The 19277-nt window shown below is 40.8% G+C and overlaps 3 protein-coding genes across 4 annotated transcripts; 1 reads left to right on the top strand and 2 right to left on the bottom strand.

Annotated features, from left to right (window-relative positions):
• Positions 1-921: 921 nt before the first annotated feature.
• cxxc1b (CXXC finger protein 1b) lies at positions 922-7021 on the bottom strand. Its single transcript, XM_053435607.1, has 14 exons — positions 6863-7021; positions 5995-6110; positions 5787-5887; positions 5552-5688; positions 5008-5163; positions 4308-4454; positions 4111-4218; positions 3826-4004; positions 2975-3182; positions 2530-2640; positions 2383-2432; positions 2206-2302; positions 1892-2044; positions 922-1324 (listed from the first exon to the last, which is right to left on the bottom strand). Exons 1-14 carry the CDS (start codon positions 6863-6865, stop codon positions 1178-1180), a joined length of 1713 nt encoding a protein of 570 aa, XP_053291582.1. The 5' UTR covers positions 6866-7021; the 3' UTR covers positions 922-1177.
• Positions 7022-7815: 794 nt separating this feature from the next.
• Positions 7816-11211, top strand: si:dkey-245f22.3 (uncharacterized protein LOC492819 homolog). The gene is made up of 4 exons (XM_053429441.1): positions 7816-7837; positions 8189-8332; positions 8786-9016; positions 9110-11211. The coding sequence occupies exons 1-4, from the start codon at positions 7816-7818 to the stop codon at positions 9394-9396; spliced, it is 684 nt and encodes a 227-aa protein (XP_053285416.1). The 3' UTR covers positions 9397-11211.
• On the bottom strand, positions 9435-19099 carry tfe3b (transcription factor binding to IGHM enhancer 3b). Of its 2 annotated transcripts, none has more exons than XM_053431773.1 (9): positions 18765-19099; positions 16480-16705; positions 16160-16384; positions 15576-15671; positions 14716-14827; positions 14562-14618; positions 14194-14269; positions 13887-14034; positions 9435-11651 (listed from the first exon to the last, which is right to left on the bottom strand). In XM_053431773.1, exons 2-9 carry the CDS (start codon positions 16669-16671, stop codon positions 11193-11195), a joined length of 1365 nt encoding a protein of 454 aa, XP_053287748.1. In that variant the 5' UTR covers positions 16672-16705; positions 18765-19099; the 3' UTR covers positions 9435-11192. The 2 variants fall into 2 exon arrangements, with proteins under 2 accessions (XP_053287748.1, XP_053287740.1); XM_053431765.1 differs by having other exon boundaries at positions 13887-14052; positions 18765-19098.
• Positions 19100-19277: the final 178 nt, after the last annotated feature.

Raw genomic sequence — 19277 nt, 5'->3', positions numbered from 1 at the left:
TAATAATAATAAGCAGTGTCAGACAGAATAAGTCTTAAATTCAAAAAGTGAAAGTTGTAGCAGACCCTAAACATTGTATATTTACTAATGTGCGAAAATGTGCTTAGAATATATAAGTATATATATATATATATATTGCCGTAGAACTCACTATCTAGTCTCCAACATGGAACTCTTTATACAGTTGTAAAAAGAGAATCAGTCAATGATTTCAGACACATAACCAGTCTCTTTAAACGGTTCTGGATTTGAGGATATCTGCGATCACAATCTTGTTTGTGTGTTTTTTGGAGCCATAAGTAACCATGTTTGAACTACAGCATGGAGCATGGGCGGAGCGAGGGCCGGATGTGGCTGATAACTTTATCTCTCCTTCTGCTGGTAGAGAGATCATAAAAACCGTTCCACCACGTACACTTGGAGTTTAATACATCCAAGTGGGAGCCCAACAGAATTACTCATCATTTGTGGCTGAAGAGAGCACCCTGGTGTTATAATAAGTGGAATATAATTAGCCTTTTTTTCATTTAAAGGACCAGTGTGTTGGATTTTGTTGCATCTTTTGGAAGAAATGCAATAGGAAATTCATAATTATATTTTGGTTGTTGATTGTAGTCTACAATCAACTGAACCTAAGAATAATTGTATAATCTAAGAATAAACCCTTCCTACCCTTTTGGGGGATCAGGTCCCTTTCCACAGAGTTGTTCCACCATGTTTCGACAGTTGCCAGGATTGGTCAAACTGAACACAGGCCTTTTACAGGATGGCCTTTCACATTTGTACATTACATCTTGGTTTAGTTTCAGGAAATTAGTAATGGTTAAAGATTATGACATTTTGTGCATATTGTTGGTACAAAGGCCCACTGAAATAATAGAACAAGTAATGTTTATATCATTAACACAAACCTCCCTGGTAGCAAGTTCACTGTGTTTATTCAGGGTGTTCAGGGTGTTCATACCATAAACAGCAGTTTTCAATCAGCAGTACAAGTCAGGAAAATATATATCCATTTACCACTTAAAATTAATTAATATACAAAGATTTTAAAATAATTATCTAGTTAGAAAACCAGGTGTCATCAAAACGATGTTCATTGTTCGATAAGATTAATCCTTTACACAGAAATCTCATATTATGTAAAGTGATCAACAGATGCGGCGGACTAGGTCCACTACCTATCCTTGTTGCCACGGAGATCAGTTGTCACGGGGTCGTGCTGAATAGTCTGATGCAGCATCAGAGCGAGCAGACCAGCTCTGTTGGTCATGGCTGTCCTGACGTTACGCTCCTGTTCAAAGAGCTCGTCCAACTTGTACCACTGTGGGGAACAGAAGCACAGGTTAATGCTGAGGATGTTGCAACGGATGTTTTAAGTTAGTTAGTAACGTGCACTGTCCACAAAGATGGATGACATGACAGCTCCCAAAAGGGAAGCCATAGCATCTCAATCGTCCTTTGGTGGCTGGCTACAGTATAGGTCATAGATCCTGCCTCCTCCATGTTATTGGATAGGACATGTGCCAAAATAAAAAGTCAAAAATACATTTTAATGTAATATATTATCCCAAAATCTTTTTTGCAGATGTTCCTGTCATACTGATGTTATGTAAATTGTTCTAACACTAAATGAAGACGTAGGCGCAAGATGACAGTAGTAATATGCAGGATACTTTGGCTTCAATTCAGTACAGTAGGAGAGAAATGAGATGAGTCTTCCATCTTTATATACAGTCTATGGTTAGCACCAGCAGGTCGGATATTTATCACTTCACTCATTGTGGGTCGAGGCCTAGAAGCCTTTACGATTGAAAATATACAGAATTTCCAATAAACAACAAAGTTCTGACCCTTTAGATCAAAGCATCGTTCATGAAGTTTGACTTACCACCCTGACTCGCTCCAAGTCCACCTCAGCTCTCCTCAGCTTTTCCCAGTTGTAATGTCTGTTGCATTTCCTTTTTGGGACTCTACAATATTCTCCTGTCAGCACAAACACGTTCTTCACCAGAGGACATCCACACACCTCATCTACTTGGATCTGGGCACCGCAGAAGAGAGAAACATCGAATGTCCAAAAGGAAACTCTACTCAAAGAAACTGAAAGTTTAACAAGCTTTTACTGTCAATATTTTCACGTTTTGGTCGGTAGGTTTATTGAGTCGTAGAAATCATACTGAAAGCTTAGAGGACTTCACTGACCTTGGGATCTCTGGAATGTTCAGGACACAAAACCTGAAGCCTCTTACAATACGTTTTGCTCTGGGGATTGTACACATCACAGAAGAGTCTGGTTGCTCTGTGGAAAAATGAATAGTTATTAAATCAAGTGAATCAGGGAAAAATTGGTAAAGCGTTGAGTATATTTATTTTTCTTACCCTTCTATTTTTGTAGGGTACATGGAGCCAAAGGAGGTCTGACTCTCATACTGTAAACATATTCATGAGGAAATAAATGTTATTAGTCAATATTCTTTTATTTGTGCACATATTAGATGCATAGAGGCAGAAACACCAATTAATTACCTTTGCATAACACTTCTCCATATGTTTCAGCGCCACCTTTGGGTTGATGGGATGACTACAGGACACACAGAAAATCTGCAGATCTGTGTCCTCGCTATCACCTTCATTTACCTGCAACAGGAGAGAGAACCATTCATCACACTGTCGCCTATGTTCTTCTTCTTCTGCAGCATCAGACAAACAGAAATGTCTGAGATTGCAATTTCAAAGGACAACCTCACTTTGACCAGAGCCAGAGGGAAGAAGCAGTTTAACAGACTAGAGTTTCAGATATGAGGTTTTGGAGGAAAATTAAATGTATTTGTATTTGTGAGATATCACCGCCATTTGTTTTAAACTTTCTTATGGGCAAAAGTATTTTACTCCCAAATATCAGTATAGGCCCCCGAACGAAAAAGTAATCTGTTCAAGTAAAAGGTGGAAGTGCAGGCTGCTGCCAGCTCACCTCCTCGTCCTGCTGAACCGCCTGCTGCTTGGCCTTGGTAATGATACCCTCCAGTTCGTGGAAGCGCCGCTCCATATCGGTGAGGCGCAGCCGAGCGTTCTGCTGATCCCGGCGGATGCGCTCAAGCTGCTTCTTCCCATGCTCCTCGGCAATGCAGGGACTCTGCTGCCACTGCTGGATGCGCTGGGGGAGGATCTCATAAATCCGGCTGTCGATCAAAAAGCAGATTAATCAACTTCAGTGCAAAGTTAAAAAAATACAAAATTAACAGTTCGGATTTCGGTTTGTAAGTTCCCAAAAAGACCTAATGTAAAACTGACCTATAAGAAAATACAGCTAATCAACTACTGCAGCATTTAACAGCAATAAAGTAGGTCTGGATATCAATGCTTATTTCCTGAATCAAGTCAAATCTGATTCACTGAAATATTTTTCCACATCTTATATATGGCTTTGTACTATGTCCAGCTCCTCAATGACTTAATAGTTTTAACTTTGCAAGCATCTGCCTTTGGGTTTCATTAATTGATATCAGATTATTCAAATTGAGACAAAAAAACTGTAACACTCAGTATCACATTAAAAACTTCTAACACTAGGTGGAGCAGTAGTAGTGTCATTGGAAAGCAATAAACTATTAGTAGTTCAACCAAAAGGATTTAGACCTTTGTTTCATTCTAAGCAAAGGTATGAATCAGGTTCCAATTATTGGGTCAATTTGGGAAAAAACTCCTTTATGTCAATTCAAAAAAGGATATTTTCTCCGTTGGTTCTAAGCTGTACCTGAAATACAGTGTAAAGGCTAATGGAAACACAAATGAACAAAACAAGTGAAAAGGGAGAGTTCTTACTTGGCAGCTAATTTCATGCCACACTCCTCAGAGCAGTATTTGGAGCTGGGTCTTGATGCCTCCACACAGGATGGTCCAAGACACTGACGTTGCCCTCCGCTATCCCGTAACTCCCCCTTCTCACTGTGCCTGGTTCTGTCTTTGTGCTTCTGCTTCTGTTTGTGGCGACGGGACTCTTTCTGGACAGATTCAAGAAAAACATAAGTAGCAGACCAGATGTGTTACTACCATTGAAGTTGTTCAATAACTTACAGAAGTAAACGTACAAGAGAATTCAAGTCTTACTTTTTTGTCTAACTTCTTTTCTCGTCTCTTGACGTGTTTCACCTTCACTGCTTTCTTTCGCATGACAGGACTGAATGGAGGCTCGTCGTCGTCATCACTGGCCCATGCCTGGGTGAGAGGAGAGCAGCCACTCAACATAGAGTTCTGGAAACAGGGTTTTTGCAGATTTACATTTGCAACAATATCATGTCAGCTACCATGCTGTCTTCAAGTCCTGCTGACTTGTACTTCTGGTACAGCTCTGCCTCACTGTCGTAGTCGTCAGAGTACCGTCTCCTTCTATGGTGGGAATTTTCTCTCCTTTCCCGCAATGAGAATTCCTCATCCTTCACACGCAGCATTTTCTGTTAAAAAAAAAAAAGCAACAGGTTGTACATTTTCTGACATGGCCACAAGGGAGGGCATAAATACATCGGAGATCAGGGAGTGCTAATGGATTCTAGGATTGCTTTCAGATTTATGGACATTATAGACATATATATATATATGTGTATATTCTTCTAAACTGCTACCTGATAAATTAGTATGTAAATGATGCATTATTAGCATGTGGCATAATCTACTATAAATAGAATTATCATCTCATGGTTATATGCCTCTGCCAAACAGGGACATTGCATTAAACATCTATTTGTGTGCAGCCTCCAATAATATGTTATAATGACTACAGAGTAAATTAATAGAAAGGGTATTGAGTCGTATAGCATAGTAAATTAAGTTTTGAATTATAGATAAAAATGTGCTTTGTGAGGTTTGAATGACCTTGACCGTTGATCGCTAAAATTCTCATCAGTTCCTGCTGGAGTCTTAGAGCAGATTGGGGCCATATTATAAGAAATTCTGTTCTGAGATATTGCGTTCACTGAAGCAGAACATGACGGAGATAAAGTCCCTCACCCTGGCTCGGACCACACATTGCCTGAACCTGCACTTCTGTCGGATTTTGTTCGGGCCTCCGAACTTTTTCATGTCCTTGCAGAAGTCACACTTGGTACAGTCCTCAGTCCGTTTGCAGGGCTCACATTCCCCACACATTCGGACTGAACGCTTCACCTGACCAAAAACAAAATTAAGAATCAATATTTAGAGACACTGCTTTTTAGGGGAATGTATTTACATATTCACACAATGCTGCAAAATGGGTTGGTGCTGTGAATAGTCAGACTACATTACAAATGATTGTGTACGAGAATAAATACACTAAACCAACTACAAAATACCTACTCTTTTCTAGTGTGAGCTATTTAGGTAACTTCAAGACCAACATAAACAAACTATTGAAGAGGTTCTATCCAGTGTGTTAAATCACATATTGCCTTTTAAAATGGTATTAATACATAAGTCAATGGAATGAGTCAAGTCTGCAAATTCTCAAAAGTACATTTCAAAACTGTAAAAGATCACAATACAGATCTTAGATCGTATTATCTATACATCTTACTTTTGATCCACGCCTCCTCTCACTCCTATAATCAGGGGTACTTGGGCTGCTGTAAACCCTTTCAGATCTTTCAGGCTCAGAATCCCTCTCCTTGATTTTCTTCGTTCTGTACTTTATTTCCAACAAAGAGTTTTTATCTGCAAACAGGGAGAGTAAAGAAATATCGTAGTCATTTACATGGTTTGTGATATATAGCACTTCTCAAGTGTGTGATGAACGAAGACATTTTCCTCACCTCTGCATTTTATGCAGTACCATTCCCGGATTGCCTTGGCCTTCTTCTCCGTGATGTTAATGCAGTGGCCGTGGAACCATTCATTGCAGTTATCGCAACCACTGTCAGGGGGAGAGGTAAAAAAATAAAATAATTCAGGTTTGTAAATCACTGTATCTATATACAAAATGTACTGGTAGAAAGTAGAGCAGAGGTATTGTTAACGCACATCATGAAGCAGTTTATGTCAGGTTTCCGGCAGATACAGTAGAGTGGTGCATTCTCTCCCTCCAGACTACTGGTCTCAGGCCCTGGCCTGGGGTCGTTGTCTGACATGTCACTGTCCTGGAAAGCAGAAGACACAGGAAAAACCACATTAAAACAGATGGAGGTTTAGTTAACAGACATAATGGCTAATGCAGGACATTTTGTGTCTGGTGTGATTACAAACTAGGCACTAATTTAAAATATTGTTATTGACTAAAGATTGTTCCTACACTGGCAACACAGTGCATAATCTTTACTGCCTTTAGCTAACGCCAGTCGTTTACTCTTTATTACACTGTAAAGCCTTGCTGTCTAACGTTTGAAACGTGTCGGTTTCGTACGGTTGTTAAGTTTGCATATTCCATCATACTGAAGTTAGTGTTTGCTACTGTTTGCTATATCATTAGCTAGTAAAGTCTTGAAAGACACCTTGATGTGATGAAACACAGACACGGTTGAAAGTATTAGCAACTGGTAAATAGCAAACAACATGTGCTTTTAACAGTTGCTTTGTTTACACACAAACCTAGGGTCACTTAACGTGCTAAAACTAGCTTCAATAGTAGTCAATCAGCATCCGCTAGATTATAATTCACAGATTACATTGGTGGGCTTACTTGCGTTGCTCTAAAAAATAAAACACAAAGCTGTCAAATCTATATTTTTAAATTCTACTTCAAGATGACCTAAATATAAACGGTGAAACTGGGGTTGGATCAAAACAAGCTCCCGTCGGATGAAAAGTCTAGGCCGTGTAACTTATTGGTGGTCCAAATGAATTAGCCTACTTAGCTTAATCGAGAGAAAATAAGTATTTTCCATATACTCACCATGGCTTGAAATCTCACGCTTGCGATCGCACTACAAATAAAATAAAAACCCAGAAGCTGTTAGCTCGAGAGCTAATAGAATGCTAGGGAGGCATACACCGGATGTGGCTTGGTTCACAATCGGGTAAACTCGTTGCTGTCCGTTCAAATATCACTGGTGATTGGTCGGTGTACTTCTTCTCTGTAAAAATTGGCTTCAAGCTTTACACCTTCGCCACCTGCTGGATTATCTTACAAATGACGTTTCCACTTGGCCGGCAGGAATTCTGTAGAATATAACTGAAACATACATAACAATAATCATAACAATCATAATAATTATAATAATTGTAACAAATATAATAATAATAAATGAAATACAACTATTATTTACTATTATATGTAGGACACATTTTAGGTTTAGGTGTGTTTAACAGTTTCGCTAACCACTGTGCTTAAAGGAGAGAGACAGAGAGAGAGAGAGAGAGAGAGAGAGAGAGAGAGAGAGAGAGAGAGAGAGAGAGAGAGAGAGAGAGAGAGCGAGAGAGAGAGAGGCAGGCTGTTGCCGGTTCACTGAACCGATGTGTTTGTGATTAAGGCTGCATGCTGCATCACCTACTTCACCTAAAGTAAGTACAATATATTTCTTAACCATCTCCGACTTTGCATAACAACATATTGACAGTGCAGACTTTGTGGATTCCTGTACATTACAGGGATGAGTCACACAAAATGTAACTTATATGTCTTTGGAAACACAGTGTTCAAGATTGAGTGGTGGTAGTCATTAATTACATCGGTCAGATTAGCTGAATCAACGTTTATTAAATGTAAATACATCTGGTTTAACTAATTTCACTCTCATTACACCCCTTTATGACATATAATAATCAAAGTATATAATACAAATATTAAAATATAATTAAATAATTTCGATAGATGAACTACCTATGTTGCCCCTCTTTTATGTGCTAATGAAAATTCTGCCACTGTTAGGTAAGTATTGCTTCAAGACATGAATAATTAATGAGAGCAAAATCTCACATTCTCATATAACTGTCAGGATAGCTGTGTGCCAAGTTTCATCATTGTTAATGTATCCAAAATGGACATCAATAATAGATTAACTTCCTTGCCATTTCTAAGATGTCCACTCATCAGAAACGGCAACAAAACCTCCGCTATAAATCTGACTCTGGGTCTGTGGTACAAAGCATAATGAAGTTTTTCTTTCACTTTTACATCACAGTACTAATGAGAGAATTATTTCTGTTTGAAAGTAACTTTAAAACATAAGAATCAACGATTCATGTCATATGAGTGATTGTGCTTCCTTTTGTCCTGAAGTAGATGATGCCATGATGGATGACAAACTGAATTCTGCAGATGTAAATGAACAAGTGGATGATGAGAGTGTTGACACGCTACAGCTCCATGAGTCCAAACCCAGAGATTTACAGGCACACATTAAAGCTGACAGCGTCTCTACAGGTGAGAGATACTGTGAGTTATGGGCGGCAGTTACACTGTTGATCTACCTTGTTCTTACTGTACAGAAGCTTTGCCTGAAGTCACTAGTTATCAGAGCAGATTTCAATACAAATAAAACAACAAGGGAGAGAGAGAGGGGGGGAGAGAGAGAAAGAGAGAGTAATGTCAATGTAGTTTTATAAGGAAACTTTTGGTGGAAGTATGAGCTTCACAGAGTGACATTTTGTACTGCTGTAAATGGAGTATTACCAAAAGCCCATTGTAACTCCATATTAAGGCAGATTGATTTATGACTCCCTATGGTCCCTCCCAGGTATCTGTTTGTGACAAAGGGACATTTAGCTTTTGCTTCTTTTGAACTGAAGTCATACTTTGGATAATTTATTTCCACCACATGGTTATAAAAAATAAATTGTTCTAGTGATTCATTGATTTTCTTTATGTCTGCTGCAGAAAACCCTGTTGAATCCAACTTGCATGATAACCCAAAAGGTGGACAGCCCAGGGCGGTGTCCATCTGTAGCCCCAGCTTAGTAGAGAAGGAGCAGCCAAAGCCTCTATGTGCCCTGCTGCCACCCTCCATGGAGGCCTGCTCTGTATATGAGGTGGATCGGGCGTTCAAATCGATGAAGAGTCAAGAAAGTCTGAAGACCAAAAGTGTCCACACGGAGCCAGACGAAGAGGGTAAGGACCCTGAACTGTTGCATCTCGCCGCTTCTTGACAGATTTTTCTTCCTCTAACTTTTCTTGTCCTTCTCACTCTCTGTCCTATGTGAGACCTCTGTGCTGCAATCCTCCTGGGGTGTCTCTTCTGCCACCCACTGGACTGTCTGTTGGCCACCGTGAGAGGGTGCAGCGAGTGTGTCTGGTCGCTGTGCTCATATCTGTGTGGCTGCGGGCCCGACACCCTGCAGCCTCTCCTGGACATCACCCACCACTGCAACCTCTGCAGCTGCCTGGGGGATCGCCGTTTCCTCTGCGACTGCCCAATCTCTGACATCTGCGTTCAGGCAACTGAGTGCCTGGACCTCTCGATGGAAATCTCTCAAATGCTCTACCACTGACAACGTCCGAGAAGAAATGACCATATCCAGACGTGGACTAATGGAAATCATTTATTTGTTAAAATCCTCTGAAAGCCAACATGTAGGGACAAGACACTAATGTTACGTTTATGGTTAACAGTCCATGTTAGCACTCAAACATACGTCAGGGTAAGACAAGATAATATTGTGGAGAGTGACTAGGTATGAGTGGAAATAGCTGACGATAGATACTTGACCTTATGGGACTGGGAACGACATAATTAGCGTAACAGAGCAATTCCTTAAAACCCCTCTAAACGCCAATCGATGTCACTCAGTACCACGATCTAAAGTATTATGATTCCTAATGTGATCTGGTTTTTTAGCACAGCTCAAAGAATACTTAAAAATGTTACTGTGTCATTAACTTGGAGGTTGGTGCTGGAAATAAAATTACAGTACAGCAGTGTTAAAAACTGAACCAACAACTATGCAGGTACTTTCTCATAACACGTTGAATAACTGCACATAAAGTTTTCTTAAAGCATCTGACAAATTAAATGCCTTTCTTAAGTTTGTGGCAATTGTATAGAATAATAATTGCATTGCAGGTTTTGACACAACAAACAGTTATACCTTATTGTTACATCACTGAGACTAGTGGTTGGTTTAAAAGGTTAACGCCACCTCTGAAATCATACTACAGTGATCAAATAACAAATATATCAATTTTGATCTTAAAAAAAAAAAAAAGCCACAATCTTGGTTGAACATGCGAACAAGTTAAAATCATTTGGTGATCATCGAGGTTAATTGAGACAAACTATTACTGACAACACAGATATTAGTCAGGAGAAACTTCTGATCAAACTATTATTCAGGTATCAAAAAAACATGTAATGAGCTACAGTACTATTGTAAAAGATACAATTGTCCTGCACTGTCTTGCATTTCCACTGACTGAGTGGATATATGTAAAAAATAAAACGCTGAAATGTAATCCGTAGCTACTCTGGAAGAAGTCCTGCTTTGGCTAACTAGCTGCAGCAGCAAGTGATTCTCCACTGCTCTAAAGGTTTAGTAGAGATACATGCGACCTGGGCATCAGTTGTCCACTGTATGTAAAAGGAATACAAACAGACCAAAAGCTCTCATAAAATGCATAGACTGCCATACAATAAGGTGCAATAAAATTGCTCAAAATAAAATATTCTTATATACAATATGCCGTAAATATTTCACATGTGCCAATCCATTTTACAAATCCCTTCTGAAGCTGCTGGTGAAACAACCCAACATAGATGAGTGTGCGACTGCTATTAACAAACCCTGATTCCAGTCAGTTAAAAAATAAAAATAAAAACATATATTGTGTGTCGGCATCTCTTAACAATAAGTTTGTCACGCATTTTGTCATGAACAATTAACCTCACAGCTTTTTTCCCTATAAATGAGCACATGCTGTCATAAATTCAAACAAACTTTATATCCCTGTTCAATCTCAGAGGAAAATCTTTAAAAATAATCTATCGTTTCTTAATGCTAAGTCCATGCCTTATTATTTATACAATGTTCGGTTTTCATAAGATTGCATTTACAAATCTAGAAATAATTATCTGATCTGCTCCAAACCCGAAGAAGAAGAATTCGGTCGGTATTGCAGAGAAAAAATTCTCCTGCTGCAAAGTTGATGTTAGTTTTGATCTGTATGTTAGCTACTCTGGATTTTCTTAATTCAATTCTATAGTACTATAAAACGACTCATGTTTATTTAACAATAGACTGCACTTCCTGACATTCTTGTCCCTAAGTCTCTGACCACCACACAAGGCTCATCACAAGTCCTCGTCCATTTCAAGGCTGCTCCTGCGACTGCTGGATTTAGAGGCACCTGGTGACAAAGGGGAGAAGAGTGGGTCCCCTAACCTATCTGGAGATAGGGTGCAGCCGTCATCCATAAGAATGTCTCCCAAGCTCACGTCAGGGTAGAGCGCTGAGGCCGAGTGGTCGTCCAGCTCGGCGAAGCTTAGGCTGCCAATGTCCAGGGGGCTGCTCAAGGTGACTCCTGCAGGAGAGTCCGAGGAGGGCGGGGACAGGAAGGAGGCCGGCAGAGGCTGTCCAATTGCCCCCAGACTGAGGAGGTTCTGAGAGGACAGTCCTCCTGCACTGGGAGGCAGACAGTGGCCACTCTGTAGGATCGACTGCTGCTGGAGCAGGGAGGTGTCGGAGCCCAGACCAGAGGAGACGCTGGTGGAATTGGAGAGGCCGTGGAGACTTGCCTGTATTTCCAGTTCCTGAAAGGAACAGCAGCACATAAACATTCAGACGCAATGCCCTTTTGCAACAAACTGCATTATATTACAATTTTACATTTTAGCGTTGTTGGCAAATAGGATTGATTAAAGCTGCACAAAGCAATGAGAGTTGAATCTTGACTTTGTTTAGGCCCTACCACTAAAACATAGAAATGTACTTCACTTTTAATTTAACATTTTAATGAATGAACAAATAGTTTCCATTATCAAACATCTTTTCTTTACGCCTCCTTCAGTGGCACAGCAACTGTCCATACTGTTACACAGACATGACTCTCATACAGCCCCGTTCATTATGTTTTCATAGGCGATTGTTTGGTTGTCTGTTGAATACAGGCATTTTTTGTTCACTTCCTTTAACATGCCGAGATAGGGCGTTAACCTTGGCAGAAGAATGTGCTCGCCGTGTTTACCTTCTAATTAACATCTGATACCATTAGACCTGCAGGTAAAGCTAGAAATAGAGGACATTTTATAAAAAATGTCCTAAAATCATGAATTGATAAGATAATTTAGGATCACGGCAAAGTCTGCACTGAGGCAGGTTTAGAAGCAGGCTAACTCTAGCTATAATGACTCGCTAGAACATGTCTTTGCAACTAGGCCTGTCGCGATATGCAATAAATCAATTAATTGCGCGATAAATTAAAATGAGCGATAATTTTTTGCCGGCTGCAATAAATCGCCGGATGGTGTTTTTTTGCCCCAACTGAATTCTTCAAGGCAGCGCGCAGGGTTAGGCATTCAGTTGGTGATGGTTATTATTTCCTGCAGCGCAGCCTTAAAGGCCGAGCTGAGGGCACAATAAGTTAACCCCCTCGTCACGTCTCAGTCACTTGTAGCATTGGTCTCTATGTGGGAGGCGGAGCCCTGGCGTTGCGCAGTGCAGAGTGCAGCATGAAAGTCCCGAGAGGAGAAGAGAAAAAACATTTGGAAGAATAAAAAGATGGAGTTGGTTTCTAAGCCGAACGCGACAGCTGCCGTGTGGGAGCACTTCGGCTTCAAACCCAACGGCCGGGGCGAACCAAATAACTTATGCGAGCCGACATGTCGCATTTGTTTGAAAACAGTATTGACAAAACGAGCTGAGAGCTGCAGCAACGCTGCTGGAGGAAACGTGGATGAACCTACTGCTACCGCACCCACCAAGAAGATGAAGCTGAGTGACTTTCTTCGAAACAGAAGAGCTCATCTCACAAGTCAGACCCAGGCTTCCTTTCCAAAAAGAGTGCAGGCTGATACAGAGCTGACCAAATTCCTCCAAGAAGATGCACTTGATGCAGCTTGTGATCCCTTGATGTGGTGGCATGACAATCAAAGAAAATATCCTTTGATGGCCAAGTTGGCCCAAAAGTACATGTGCATTTGTGCAACAAGCACCAGCTCAGAGAGAATGTTTAGCACAGCTGGCCACATTGTTACTCCTGAGAGATCCTGCCTTAAGCCACACAAAGTCAACATGTTGGTATTTCTTGCTCGGAATCTGCAAGACTAAAGAAGCTACAGATTTGCATATGACCTGTTGAGGCATCCGCTTTCAGTCATGTTTTTTGTTGTTAGTTTGCACTTTTTTTGCACAAAGGTCCTAATTGGCAGTTTTGCCTGTATGTCTGAGCCTAATGTTTATTATTTGTTGAAGTGCAATCTGGTTTACATCCTTTTTATTTAGTGTTTAAATTGTATTTATTGTTTTTGGTTGTGTTTGGTTTTTATTCAAGAGCATTTTTGGTTAAAATAATTTTATTTATTGTTTTTGGATGTTTTGTTAATTAATTCTGGATATTTTAAATGTCTTCCAGATGTCCAGTTCCAGTGTTCTTTAAAAATAAAAGTTTATTGATCTTCGAAAGGGTGTACTTGCATTATTATGCCATTATCATTATATAAGTTGAAAATGGTGTCAAAACGGCAATATTATCGCTTATCGCAATAATTTCTGGGGCAATTAATCGCACAGAAAAATGTGTTATCGTGACAGGCCTATTTGCAACAGAGTGCAGTTTCCCGCCACACATTTGCTATATTATCTCTGCAATATGCAAAAATGTGTTTCACCTGTGCTTGTGGTGTGCATGTGCATCCTTGCATCTCATTTCAAAAGCCCCCACATCAAAACTTTAAGGACTCCAAATTATCTATCAAACCTAGTCAAGCAAAATCCTAGCTTTTGTATTTCTTGCGACACACCAACACAGCTGACCAATAAATACTGACCTGGATGCGTAACATCAGACTGTGGTTTGCTTGCTCCAGCTTTTTCTGTCGCATCTCAGTGTCCTTGGCTCTCTGCTGCTCCTTCTGCAACTTCCTGATGTAGTCTACAGAGGCTTTCAGAATTGTCCCTTTATTCCAACGCATCTCTCTGTCGTCATTGCCATATCAGTAAAGACCAGGACATAAAACCTGATTACTTTTTGTAGAGAACAGTTGTAGAGAATCCAAACTGAAATTCAAACCCTACAACTTCATCTATTTCATATCAAGTAAACAAGTGTCCTGGAAAAAAACAAACACAACTTACGAGTCAGCTGACTTGGGTATTAGCTGCCCCAGCTCCTTTATACGGTCGTTGATGTTGAATCTGCGCCTCCGCTCAACTGTAGATAAGCGAGAATGAGCCGACAGAGAGGAAAAGCAATGACACACAATTTTACCTCAAACAATCAGTTGTTACCAAGTAAGACTTCGATATTTGGTAAAACATGGAAATGAACGCAGAAAGAGATCAAATGAATAATCCTGGAGTTTAACTAAAAAGCATAAAGATAATCAGAATGTTATTAACTTTCCAGCAGTGCATGTCACACCTGATCTAACTATGTTACTTCCGACTGTTGTTGAATAGATACAGCAAGTGATCTGAACTGTGTTTAGTGAAGCTTGACTTACTGAGGTTATGGTTGTCTTTCTTCTGCCTTTCTTTCATTATTGTTTTGGAATCTGTATCTAAAAGACAAAATTCAGTGTTTCACACCATGAAATGTAATCAAACGTTTCACATAAAAGAATACAGACGTGCGATTGTGAAAGTTAGCCACCAAACCTGTTATTTCCCTTTTAATTTGTGGAAGATCAGCAGGGCAGGAGTTGCTGACTGTGAGAGTGGTTGCTGCCATTCCAGGGCTATGGTACAAATCCAAAAGATTTCCTGGGAGCTTCAAGAAAATACACGTTTAAACATTTGCTCTAAATGGTCACTCATTGTCATAAAACTAGAAACATATGTTAAAAAAGGACGTCTTCCCTATTTCTGTTTAATCGTTCACAGCAGCCAGTTCCTCAATACAGAATCAAAACTGATTTTTGTGGCGTCAAACAAATGCTACTATGTGATTGCAAGTACATCCGAGGCAAAAAGAAAGGACATTTACAATTTAAAACTAAAAATTATAACTTAAAAAATACATAAATTCCCAAATATTACAGCCAAAAAGCCACACCCGGTGCTATGTCAAAAGTCACATAATCTTTTTACCTCAATTTGCCTTTTTTTCTTTTCCTCCAACAGCATCACCATAATCCTCATTTTATGTTTCACAGCAAAAAAAAATTCGGCAAGCCCTTTCTTATCAGAAAAATCTGCTTTTAACCTGGCAGCTTTACCATGCACCTTTTTATGAGCACAATCCACCTAGTCTTGGTTCTCCCCTCTTGTGATCTCTGGCTTCACCCCGCCCAGGCAGCACTTCTGTGACGAATAGTATCTGAGTGCCAAAAGTGTATATTTGCTCCCACGACTTCAGAATTCCACACAGAAGAAAAACACTCTGGGTCTAAAAGGCTAATGCGACAGAGCCGCCTGAAATCCACAGCGAAATCGACAGTGCTATTCTGTCATTGCAGACTTACAGAAGAAGGGAACTTAAAAGAGGAAGTATTCAGCAAATACATTGTTCTGCATACCGTGCTAGGTAACTGAAGACCTGAGTCAATCAACGAAATGATGTCGTCATTAAAACTGGATTCAAGACTAATGATGTCGTCGATCACATCGTCAATCTAGATAAAGCAGTGGAGAGAAAACACAGATTGTCAAAAGGAAGTAAAGCCCTAAGGGTTAAATGTGTAAAAGTAATCAACATAACATGCATGTGTATAGTGTCTTAATTGAAGCTTGAATACCAACACTTCACATTTAAACCAATGTAACAGCTCTGAGGGGGCCTGGTTTCGAAGGCAGAAAAGCGTGCAGGAGGAGGACCTGCTTGGTTAAACAGTGGGTGCAGTATTTAACATCTTATTGTGACAACAGGTCAACAGGGGTATGATGAAAAAAGGCATGCATCATTACAGTGGGACCTTTGGGCATATCACCGCAAAACAAACGAAAAGTAATTAAGCAAGAAGTGAGCCGCAAGCAGACTAAAAAAAAAACACTGTCATTTTGCAGAAACGCAACTTTTGACAAGGTTGTGTAATCTGTCGTGGCAGAAAGTCAAAGCCACACATAAGAACTAAAATCACTGTTAACAGGAATTTGTCCTTACTTCCTCCTTGTTGGATCCGATGTTGAGCAGAGCCATGGGACTGTTAGGGACACTGCTGGCAGTGGGGGCCACTTCAGGAGCAGAGCTGGACTGCTGCACAGGGGACAACCCCAGGGTCTGAGTAACTGCATTGTTGCCCAGGGTGGTGGAGAGGTACTGCTTCACCTGCTGCCTCTGGGCCTGCCGGATGTGGTACTTGGTGGGGTTCTCCAAATGGGTCTGCACCTGATCATTTGAACAGTTGTTAGGGACAGATGCTCTGATATAATCAGACTTTACAAAATAAAGAACACAAGTGATGAAAATATAAACATCCGTACCTTTAGCACCTCCACTGGCACCTGTGCCGGAGGGGGACGGGCAGCATTCGGGGGAAGTGTGACAGAGATGGCTGGAGTGGAGTCAGAGGCCCGGAGCTGAGAGGCAGAGGCCTGCTGCTGGGCCTCGCGTCTCTCCTGCTCCTGGGCTTGTTCTCGCATCAGCTGCTGCCGCAGCAACACACGTGAAGACATGGCTGAGGAGACAGATCCAGATCTAAGAATGGAGCTGGAGACCAAAAACAGAACAAAGAATAATTGTAGACAGTTTATAATACAACTAATTCACAGCATGTTATGTACTTTGATTTTTACAGGACACTATCATTAAAGTAATCAACTGTAGTATTCTAGTGCTGAGGCTATTGGGACCTATAGACAGGTCCCTTCCACCATTGGTTTCAACAACTGCATTTTTTTTGTTTGAATATAACAAATAAACTTCTATAGCGAAACATCTCATACAACTGTGATTACAAATCTGATATTTAGTGAAAAAGACAGACAATTTTCTTGCACAATAACTTGAGAAATCTAACATAACACTCATATAGTTCCTGAATTCAGTTATCATGCGTCACTTATATTACACAATCACATGTTAATACATTGTAGTATTTTCTGTAGAAACTGAGATACTACGGGGAAGTTCTCACTTCCAGAATTACTGTCTCAAATGCTCTTCTTTCATAAAGCTGTTATCTGAATTCGAGGCATTTGAAAGCATGACGGTCTCAACATCCTGCATTTGAAAATGGTTTTCCACACCATCTCCCCTGTGGTGAAACTCCAATAGACTGGCTATCAAAATGGCCAAGATTCGTCTTGTATGTCAGGGTCAAGACTGTCCCCTTCAAACCTGAACTGTAGTTCAATGTCAAAAGTATGTAGATGGATTAGTGGTGAGCAGCATAACTGAACACAAGTGGACATCCAGTGAACTTCACCGTTTGTAGTTTAACTTTATTAAATCGGATCCCAGGAGCCCCCCCCTCTTCCTGGTATTCATTTGCTGATCCGCCTTCCTGCTGGATGTTATGGATACTGTGCTGCAAATGAGTTCATCCACCTTCCTTGACATCATCCTGGTGACTGGTCAAACTGGTAATGGGGGGCAATGGCTTTCTATTATGAATCTTTTGTCTTGGCTCTGTATAATACGACTTGTGCTAAACTGATGTGGGAAATTCCAGCCTTTTTTTTCTAGTTTCATATTGTATCTTAGAATAGAGTAGAATAATGTATGACCTCACAGCCAAGTTGTTAGAATTCGTTTTCAGCACAGCATGGAACCGCTCATGTCAACCAAAAAAAAATAACAAAAACATCTACATAGTTAGCAGTGACACTACATAATGTCACTAGACAACATATGGACAAAGCTAAATCCAATACAGTCACATAACTATTTATTCTTCAGGCTATGATCTTTTTTTTTAAATCAATCACTTTGTTACAATCTCTCATCTAATGTGAGACCAAATATAGTTTTACCGATTTCAGCTCAAACCTCTTCCTCTGAAAGATCGGCTGGATATTAACCACGAGCTCTTACCACACACCTCACATCAGCATCCATATTGTCTGCCTTCAGTGGCCCTGCTTATCAGCAAAGACCCACATCACTACATCTGACCACATGGATTACATAGTGGTTTTGACATGGTCCTGTAGTGGCTACGTGGACACAGATTCCAGAGTCCGTGCACTGGGACTTATCATTGCAAATGTACATTAATTCATGCTGTTACAAGTTTTGCACGCGTGTGTTTACATGGCGAGTCTTTCTCAGAACGGCTTCTTCCCCATGGATCTGTTGAGTTAAAAGTGGTCCTCGTCTCTTCTGACCATCACGCTGCCATCAATCCCGCACACGTCTGAGTCATTTCACTGTTGTAATGGGATTGGGAGCCATTTGAAACACGGATAGTCAGCGCTCAGCCGGTCTGCGTATAGCTGTTTTCGTAATCTCTATTTTTGGCTAGCTCTAATCTAGCGCCATGAGTTAGCGCGGTTCAGTTGACAGCTCCGTGCTGCTAATGGCGCACACAACACTACTGAAGCTGCCTTTGACACGAGAGACGCTCTGCAGTGGCTTCACGGTCACCTTCCAACAGGGAGGGCGAGCATTTCTGTCGTGAGGAGTAACCACAGCCCCTCGCGACACGGACACAGCGAAGTCGAAGTAGGAAGTTGGAGTTTAGCTAACTGGCTAGCCGCCGTCAGTTCTCCCCTGAAGCTAATGCTACAGAGCGAGGTAACTCGAGAATGAAGACAAACACACGTACTGTGATGGTGGACTTGTTTAACGTGATCACAGCCACGAAACCCCGAAGTCCTTCGCTTTCTTGGCCATGTCTGTCAGTCGGTGAATACGGGCTCTTGAACAGTCGCTAGCCGCAGCTCCTCCAGCCTTGTTTACCTCGGGCCGACGGGCTGAGGTCATCCACGTTACCCGGAACCTGACAGCTGTGACTTCACTTCACTTCACTTTCACTGCGGCCTCCGTCATTGCTGCACCAGCACTGAAACTTCTTAATGACTGTGACAATAATACACCAGATCTGATCCCATGTAAAAGAGGTACATACATCTGGAGATGTATCATGTGCAGTGAAGGTGCAGATACCAAAGCAAAACCAATCAAAACTTTCTGGATTACTTTAAAGGTTTGGTGTTTAGCATTTAGTGACAGCTAGTGGTGAAGTTGCATGTTGCAGCTGAATACCCCTTCCACACATGAAACAGAACCTGTGGCAGCCTTTGGTTGTCATAAAAACTCAAAAGGTGTCTAGTTTGTC

This window comes from Pleuronectes platessa, chromosome 2, assembly GCF_947347685.1.
Source record: "Pleuronectes platessa chromosome 2, fPlePla1.1, whole genome shotgun sequence".
Classification (NCBI taxonomy): Eukaryota; Metazoa; Chordata; class Actinopteri; order Pleuronectiformes; family Pleuronectidae; genus Pleuronectes; species Pleuronectes platessa.
This window is presented reverse-complemented; position numbering and strand designations above follow the sequence as displayed.

Coding starts and splice junctions, on each gene's coding strand:
- cxxc1b (XM_053435607.1), bottom strand. Junction 5,888..5,994: donor GACATAAACTGCTTCATGAT/GTGCGTTAACAA, acceptor TCCCCCTGACAG/TGGTTGCGATAACTGCAATG. Junction 4,455..5,007: donor AATGTGTGGTCCGAGCCAGG/GTGAGGGACTTT, acceptor TTTTTTTAACAG/AAAATGCTGCGTGTGAAGGA.
- tfe3b (XM_053431765.1), bottom strand. CDS start 16,671: ATGTCTTCACGTGTGTTGCTGCGGCAGCAGCTGATGCGAGAACAAGCC. Junction 14,270..14,561: donor GAAAGACAACCATAACCTCA/GTAAGTCAAGCT, acceptor GCTTATCTACAG/TTGAGCGGAGGCGCAGATTC. Junction 11,652..13,886: donor GTCTGATGTTACGCATCCAG/GTCAGTATTTAT, acceptor TGTTCCTTTCAG/GAACTGGAAATACAGGCAAG.
- si:dkey-245f22.3 (XM_053429441.1), top strand. CDS start 7,816: ATGAAAATTCTGCCACTGTTAG. Junction 7,838..8,188: donor GAAAATTCTGCCACTGTTAG/GTAAGTATTGCT, acceptor TTTGTCCTGAAG/TAGATGATGCCATGATGGAT. Junction 8,333..8,785: donor AGCTGACAGCGTCTCTACAG/GTGAGAGATACT, acceptor TGTCTGCTGCAG/AAAACCCTGTTGAATCCAAC.